The sequence below is a fragment of the Abramis brama genome (genome assembly GCF_963993115.1).
Source record: "Abramis brama genome assembly, chromosome: 20".
NCBI classification, from domain to species: Eukaryota; Metazoa; Chordata; class Actinopteri; order Cypriniformes; family Leuciscidae; genus Abramis; species Abramis brama.
In genome coordinates this window covers 33,419,926-33,428,675 of record NC_139982.1, presented here as the reverse complement: position 1 = coordinate 33,428,675, position 8,750 = coordinate 33,419,926, and the positions used below count along the sequence as shown (strand labels likewise).

General features: G+C 41.2%; 1 protein-coding gene across 1 annotated transcript in view; it reads left to right on the top strand.

The window, feature by feature from the left end:
* Positions 1 to 8,492, top strand: part of LOC311071294 (PDZ domain-containing RING finger protein 4) — a 37,530-nt gene extending 29,038 nt beyond the window's left edge. Inside the window, exons 5-8 of the mRNA XM_084095628.1 lie at positions 1 to 46; positions 2,561 to 2,662; positions 4,108 to 4,203; positions 6,110 to 8,492. The exon at positions 1 to 46 is cut by the window's left edge and continues 17 nt beyond it. Of these exons, the coding sequence (XP_083951754.1) occupies positions 1 to 46; positions 2,561 to 2,662; positions 4,108 to 4,203; positions 6,110 to 7,279 (1,414 nt within the window). The 3' untranslated portion in view covers positions 7,280 to 8,492. The remainder of the gene's footprint in view (positions 47 to 2,560; positions 2,663 to 4,107; positions 4,204 to 6,109) is intronic.
* The last annotated feature ends 258 nt before the right edge of the window (positions 8,493 to 8,750 follow it).

Genomic DNA, 8,750 nt, shown 5'->3' with positions numbered 1-8,750 from the left:
CGCGGCCCGAGACGGTCGGATCCGAGAAGGGGACCGTATCTTACAGGTAACTTGACCTTTGACCTCTTAAACACCTGTGTTTCTGTACATGGGCTGATGTCTCGTATAGTGTCGGGCAGGTCAAGGCTTCGTGAAACACTTAGGGGCCGTTTACACGACACCGCTTCAACTAAAAACGTTAAACTTTTTATGTGTTTTGGCCGTTCGTTCACACGACAGCGGCGTTTTGGGCGCCTGAAAACGCAAAGTTTCGAAAACGGGTTTAAATGGGGAAGTTTTTGAAAACGGTCTTCGTGTAAACAGCAAAAACGCGAATTTCTGCAGACGATTACGTCACGCACATGCGTATTACGTGTTCAGTCTATAGTGTTTCATCGCCATCTACTGGCCTGTTAGCAGAATACAGCGCTTTCAGTCGTTTTCGCGGATCCGTGTGAACGGGGATCGTTTTGACAGTGGTGTCGTCTGTGCGCGGAAAACTCAAAGGAAAACCTTCTCCGTTTGAAGCACATCGTTGCTGTGTAAACGTACCCTGAAACAGCTGAAGCTAATGTGCCGTATTGTGTCGAAACACCGTCTCCATGCTGCCCCCTAGTGCTCAGACCTGTGAGACTGCAACAAAGCCCAGCACAAACATGCATAAAAACACCTTTTACAAATCTATTGCACATTTTTTTATTGAAAGTAAAATCTTTTAAATGCAATTATCTAATAAGATTATAAAATGCCTATACAGTATGTGACCCTGGATCACGTCACCAGTCTCGAGGCGCACGGGTATATCTGAGGCAATAGCCAACAATACATTGTATGGGTCAAAATTATCGATTTTTCTTTTATGCCAAAAATCATGAGGATATTAAGTAAAGATCATGTTCCATGAAGATATTTTGTAAATTTCCTACTGTAAATATATAAAACATGTATTTTTGTGAGTGAATGCTGCACAATCGCCAATAGAAATGAATATCTTTAAAGGAGATTTTCTCGATGTTTCGATTTTCTTGCACCCTCAGATTCCAGATGTTCAATAGTTGTATCTCGGACAAATATTGTCCTTTTGGTCCAGGGTCACATATGTTCTTTTATCAATTGTTTGTGCTATGAATGGCTCAGCTAAACAGGCCAATAAGAGACTATTATTCATCTTAATTATACTAATGTCTAATTAAAACGTCTACAAAGGTGTAAAACTGATGAGAGATCAGGTAAACCCACAGACACTTGTTCACTGGTTCTCAGTGACTCCTCATGATCATGTGTTGACAGAGATCATCGCCCCCAGCGGTGAAACATTGAAACGGTTATGCCGTAATGAAACCTCGTTTGCTGAGATCTCGTGACTCTGTCTTTCACCACTGATTCAGAACAAGCGCTTCGTAAAGGTTTGGAAGCTTCATGAAGCAGTGTTGTGAAATGGCCATCACTATTCTGGCAGCGACCGGCTCATTAATCTTTACCAGCGGCACATTAGCCCTCGGAACGAGCCGCTGATGACCCGAGCCTCGGCTACAGGACCTGGAGGAGAGCAGGGGCCCGTCTGGGTCGTTACTCTGATGGGATGTATTTTTAGCTGTAGTCTGTCGTTCAGGAGAACATGCTGGAGGTGTTTCCTAATGCAATCATCCACAAACTCACAGGCTTCAGGAAGAAGCGATGGTGTTTCTGCGTCGCTAACAGAAGAAAGCGCTGAACTAAAGAGAGTCGAGTGAGAGACGCTGTTCATGTGTCGCACTGCAAATAATGATGTTCCTCCTCAGTGTTTGTCTCGCTTTCCAGATCAAATATCTAAACATTCTTAAATCAAGACACATTTACTGGAGAAGAACAATGACTGAAGATATCTGGTTTACTAAATAATGAAGTGAGTTTGTGCTTAAAACAAGAACAAATATCAGCCGATGGAGTCAGAAAAATAAACTGAATTCAAAGGGAAAATAAGATTATTTGTGGTCAGATACAGCAGTGTCCAAAACTATCATCCCACCTAGGACCCTGTATTCAGATATTATTAGAAGTGTGTTAAAGATTTTGTAGTATTATTGCATAGTTGTGCTTGGAGTCGATTGTTCTATTTGTGATAATAATACAGTGAAACATGCCAAATTGTGTGACGTAATTTTGGTCAAGGCTGTCCTTCACAGAAACTATGAACACATGCAAACAAGAGAGAACCAGCGAAACATTAATAACTCAATATATCGTTGTAGTCAGTGTTTGCTTCATCACTTCTGGCCACCACTGTATTTGCTGTTATTTGAATTATTTCATTTATTTAATTAATGTAATTATTATACATTTTCAGGAAAACAAGTCTTAATATCTTCAGTCGTTGTTCTTCTCCAGTAAATGTATCTTGATGTAAGAACGTTTAGATGTTTGTGCTGGAAACGAGACAGAAACGCTGAGGAAGAACATCATTTTTTGCAGTGCATTTTTTTCTAATGAACTTTTTTCTAATGTACGCTGCTTCTCATTGGCTGGTGTGTGTGTACGCTGCTTCTCATTGGCTGGTGTGTGTGTACGCTGCTTCTCATTGGCTGGTGTGTGTGATTGACAGATCAATGGGCGGGACATTCAGGACAGAGAGGAAGCTGTGGCCGTTCTCACTAATGAAGAAAGCAGGAACATCGTTCTGCTGGTCGCCAGGCCGGAAATGCAGGTACACACACACACACACACACACACACACACACACACTTTGCAAAAACACTTAGTGAAAACACAATTTGCACTATATTAACATGAATAACACCCTCCTGTAATTCATACACTCATATTTGTCTTCACATTTACTCTGATTGTGATTCAGATGGTCAGATGTCCCACACGTTCACATCAACATGTTTGATTTTCACATGTGTAATCGACTTCCAACAGTAGCCTATAAAAACTAACAGCATGTTGATAACACGAGAGTGTGTGTTTGTGTGTGTGTGTGTCCAGACAGCTTGTGTGAACATTAACGGCTGTAATTAAACACATGATGAATGGATGATGTGTGTGTGTGTGTGTGTGAGTGTGTGTGTGTGTGTTGTGACGCCGCTGACCGCTCCAGTTCATTACGCCAGCAGATCTGCAGAGAACATTACCTCCAATAATGTGTGTGATGCAGACGTCATAAAATGTGACACAGACGTAATGCGTTTCTCACATCAGAGCCATAAAAGCACAATGAACAGCTGAGTGGATTTAATGAAGAAACGGCCAGCTCATATTTCATTTGACAAGACAGAAATGTAGCCTGTTTTTAAGACTATTGCCATTTTTCTGAGGAATTTTTAAGGCAAAAAAATATATATACATTTTCAATACAGTGCTATGAGAATTTTGTGTGAAATGTGCTTAATTTTAATGAAATTTTTTTGTTAAACAGGGCCAAAAATCATTATGTCTACACTTGAATATGATGTTCTTCCTCAGTGTTTCTGTCTTGTTTTCCAGCACAAACATCTAAACATTCTTACATCAAGATACATTTTCTGGAGACTGAAGATATTAAGATATCAAAATTTTTAAGTTTGTTAGAACAAATATCCACCAATGGAGTCCGAAAAATACACTTGTTTTCCTGTGAAGTAAAGTTATTTTCCTGAGCCCACTGATCTAAGTGTAAATTTAAGCGTCATGTTTCAGGTTATTTTGCGTCCCCAGTAAATGTATCTTGATTTAAGAATGTTTTGATGAGAACATAATTTTTTGTGGTTTATATATAATTGTTCAGGCAAAGTTGAAATCACACGGACTTAAAGCTTCACATGATGTCACTATGCGCTGTAATGGTAATTTTCATTACGCAGAATGAAACTTCTCAGATTTTTATTGATTTATTTCATGTTTAATTTGTGTAGGGACAGATACAATAAAACATAGATAAAACTGTGACAACTGCCTTCCAATGCGCGTATCATATGTTTATAGCTAAAGCTAATCTGCAACACTTGTCCCTTGAAGGACTTTTATAAATTACAGTTTATAAAACAGCAAACAAATCCCCCAAAAAAGAAAATACTAAACATGAGTCCAAGTTTGCCAGACTTTGTTGGAGTGATATCCGTGATCTGCGGGTGTTCGTCCAGATTGACCCCGATCTCCTGTGGGTTTCAGGAGGAGCCGTGGCTGGATGATGAACACAGCGAGTTCTTGGAGGAGCTGAAGATGGAGATGCTGGAGGAACAGAGGAGAGAAGAGGAGGAGGAGAAGGTGAGAGAAACCAGAGAACATCTCGCACCTCATGGGTTCTCCAGCACAAATATCTAAACGTTCTTAAATCAAGATACATTTACTGGAGAAGAACAGGGACTGAAGATATTACGACTAAAGGTTCTTGCACAACGAGTCCGAAATTCGCGTTCGCAAGTTAAAAAATAAAATACGACCTCACGTTGTGTCAATCACGTGTACACAACGCCATCATAAAAAAATTCGGATCGGGTTCGATTTTATGAGTTTTCCGCATCCGTAGCAAGCATTTGAAGAGGTGTTTTGGCAATTCAGAGCCACCGTACAAGCGAACGCCAAAATGAAGGCTGCACGATTAATCGCAGTTTCCATGTAATCGCAATTTAACCGATTTGGCTTATCGCGATTATGAAATGGCAAAGGCTGAGATGATTAGATGTGCAGCGTGTCAGTGACGTACGGCTCAGTAAACACTGCATCTGAAAGCACTGAGTTCGAGTCGCTTATTACGTGCATTTGAAAAAGCAACACGCGTCAAACATCTCTCCAAACATGAGAAGCATTTATGAACCTCTTGTCCAACAAAAGACAACATTTAATAACATGCTTTTCCTCCAAACTCACTTCATGAGGACAGTTGAGCTTAAAATTATCGCAGCCTTTGCCAAGTCAAGCAATGCAAAAAATTATGTTCTTACTCAGTATTTTTTGTCTTTTTTCCCAGTAAAGTTTGTTGCACACTGATTCCAAAATGTTTTTAAGTGTTTTCTTGTATTCGTATTCGCGTGTGGTTTCATAGCGATTAATTGTGCAGCCCTAGCCAATATCCAGAATGGGGTCCGACATGTTGATCCGCTTTGTCTCGATGCACAAAGCATTGTATGACAAACAAAGTGCGGAATACAGAGACTCATCAAACTGAGCCACTGATATCCTGAAGTAAACTTTGAATCGTTCGGGATAATCCCGAAATTAACTCTCCTTCCTCCCTTCGCAGTCTCAGGACCCAATATTTCCTTTTCTCTTTTTAAGAAGAGAGAGGACACAGAAATCATCCTCACTGCTTGAAGACTCCAGTTTGTATTGTTTTGCGAATTGTTTCGCAACGGATTAATTAATACGCTTCGGAATCAGTGTGCAAGGTTTCTGTTGGTGACGAATTATTTTTATGATGACGAATACAAGAAAACACTTACAAACATTTTGGACTCAGTGTGCAACAAACTTTACTGGGAAAAAAGACAAAAAAGACAGAGTAAGAACAATTTTTTGCATTGCTTGTGTTAGTTAATAAAGAATGATAGATGAACATTCTGAATCATTTCTTGTTCCATACAGTTTTACCATTCAAACATAAGCTGATAAACATGTATTGTTCTAATCCATTCGTACATCTCCAAAATGAACACAAAAACTCAGTAGATTCTGGTTTCGCTTTCGTTATATTAACAATATAGATGTTTCAAAGCAGCTTTACAGTGAAAATTGGAGATTACAGTAACAGAGATTGTTTAGGCTTTACAGCAGCTCTAGAATAAAGTTATTGTCCAGCTAAAGTTAGTTTGATTGATTCATTCCGTTGTAAATATCATTAGTTATTAACTTAGCGGCCGCTAACACACACCGTTCTAACAGGAGAACTCTTGAAACCCTCTGGCCACTCATCCACACAACAACAGTGTTTGGGGCTCGAGAACGCAAACCATGAAATAGATTCCAAGGTGCAAGCATTGAAAGATTTTGAAAAACGTGATCATCTCCACGTAAGCTTCAAAAACGCGAATCTGTGAAAACGCTGACGGCGTGCACATGCATATCTACATGCAGGCGCGTAATCTTTCTTTACAAATTGACCTCACCAAATTACTTGTCTGGCCTTAAAAAAAATTAAATTGGCCTTAAAAAATAATATATTTTTTTCCTGCAGGCCAGAGGAGCTTCAGAAGAAAACATCACAGCGTCCTGCTCCTACAACCAGCAGAAGATCAGTCCTCCAGACGGGTCGGAGAAGAACGTGCTCGCTCAGATCCAGAAGAGACTGTCGCGGTGTCTGCGGGAGGCTTCCGGTCAAAGAGACGGCCCGGAGAAGGAGGTTCCCGAAGGAGACCGATATCAGCAGCTGCTGGAGCTCAAGTGTCAGATCCGCAACAGCGGCGAGTTCGACCTCTTCTACACGCGCAGCAGCACCATCGAGTGTAGCGGCGTCCAGCACGAGCTCCGCATGCTCAACGAGGAGCTGCGCAGCATCGAGATCGAGTGCCAGAACATCATGCGGGCGCATCACCGGAAAGAGCCGGGGAAGAAGCTCGCGGACATCAGCGAGCATCCGGAGAAGTCGGATAAGGACAGTTCGAGTGCGTACAACACGGCGGAGAGCTCGCGTAGCACGCCGCTAGCGATGGACCGATCGCCCGACCACAGGATAGTCAGCCTCACTAATCATAGGAACTTTCGTGGATCGTCCGTCAGGAGCGGGAGTCCCGATCACAGCAACCCGTCAGAGTCTCCCGCGGAAGACGAGCGATCTTTGAGGACTCGAATTGCCGCTTTATCAAGAGCATCAGATACGCGACACTACCAGAGCTACATGGAGTTAGCCCACGGTCTGCTAGGCATGAGCGATCCGCAGGTCGTCCAGCCGTCCGAACCTAAAATGGAGTGGAAAGTGAAAGTCAGGAGCGACGGAACCAGATACATCACCAAACGTCCAGTCCGAGATCGTCTACTCCGGGAGCGAGCCCTTAAAATCAAGGAGGAGCGTAGCGGCGGGATGACGACCGATGACGACGCCATGAGCGAGATGAAGATGGGCCGCTACTGGAGCAAAGAGGAGCGTAAACAGCATCTGCTACGGGCTAAAGAGCAGCGGCGGCGGAGGGAGTACATGCAGCGGAGCCGTCTGGAGAGTCTGCGGGAGAATCCGCTCAGCGGCGGAGAGGTGAGCATCATCCAGCTCAGCCAGCGCAAGATGATGAAGAAGCGGAATAAGAAGATTCTGGACAACTGGATGACGATTCAGGAGTTGATGACGCACGGGGAGAAAGCACCAGAGGGATCCAAAGTGCATAACGCCTTCCTGTCGGTTACAACTGTGTAGATTCACATGCAAGTTCTCAAACTTTACCCATTTACCCATGTGGTACGATCTACATTTGCCTCGTTCAATGTGGCAATTTTTATGAGAAGAGACCAGATGAATATTTTTCACACTTTGTTAATGTTTTCTAAGCAATTAAACAAGTTACATTTGCATTTTTTTTTTTTTTTTTTTTTTACAGTTTTTGTTACTGTAATATTTCAAAGAAGGAATATTTCACTCAAAGATTGCTGTCATAAGTCACATGTTCAACACAAACCTGTTTGCCTTTCTAAGCCTCTAGTTGGATATGAATGGGGAAAAAACATGCATCAGCACCGCATCGCATCAGCTTTGACGTTAATGACATGATCAATGATATGAAACCTGACGCATCATATGGGCAACTTTCAGTAACAACATCAGGGGAATTTTTTTTTAATTTCTTTTTTTTTAAATTTAAGTGAATTATTCCCATGATGTTTTATTTATTTGACATTCCTCACAGGATCTGAAGTATTTTTCAAATAATGTTTACATTTCAGCAAATTGTGAATTATTGTGCAATCTCCTGCCTTTAGTCAACCTTGCTGAGTCTGTTTTCAGATGTTGTAGGATTTTTATTGTTTGATTTTTCAACTCTCTGCACCAAACCAGCTCTTGATGACTCCAGGCCAGCTCTACCTCTACCTCACACACACACCTCCTGAAGTCCATTAAACCAGCCAACATTACTGAAAGACTTCACTGTTTTCACTTCTGCTGCCCAATCTTCATTATATGACCAGCAACTGGACAAGTTCATTGGTAATCACAGTACAGAAAGGAAACCTGTTGGTGATGTAGTTTTAAAAGTGTCTGGTTGTATACATGTGTGGATTATGATTTGTTCTATGAGAGGTGCTGGTTTACAGAAAACCAAAAATAACAATTATGGTCTAGTCCTGCTCAGTGGACTCAGTTTAATTAAAGCTAATGTCCACAAGCCATTTTAAGAGCTTTTTCAGATGCAGTTCACACAGGAGTCTCTGTCTGTATGAGGAACCAGTGGATTCAGTTTCTGTCAGTCTGGTTTTATTTATATTTGGATCAACGGATGTACATTTGAATTGTAAATTCCTGTGCTTGTTCTGGCTCAGTGTTCTTAGTCTGATTTGAATAAGCTGTAGTCGTCTCTCTTGGCCAGGTGAATGTGTGGTCATTGTGAAAGTTTGACACTGAATAAATCTTTTCTTCAAAACGTCTGTCGTTCATCTAGCACACACACTCACTCTTCCAGGAAAACAACATTTAGTGTGTTTTAGTTCATGTTTCTAGTCTTGCTTTAACCTTGCTAGTGTTCTCAGAAAAGAGCACAAAAAAATGTTTGTGTCATAAAAAGTCACGATGCAACATTCATACATTTTATTGAGAATTATAATTTTTTTGTGTGCATTACAGTAACAAGATTTTGTGATGAAAATGTGTTTATTAGTCATGAAAATAATCACAA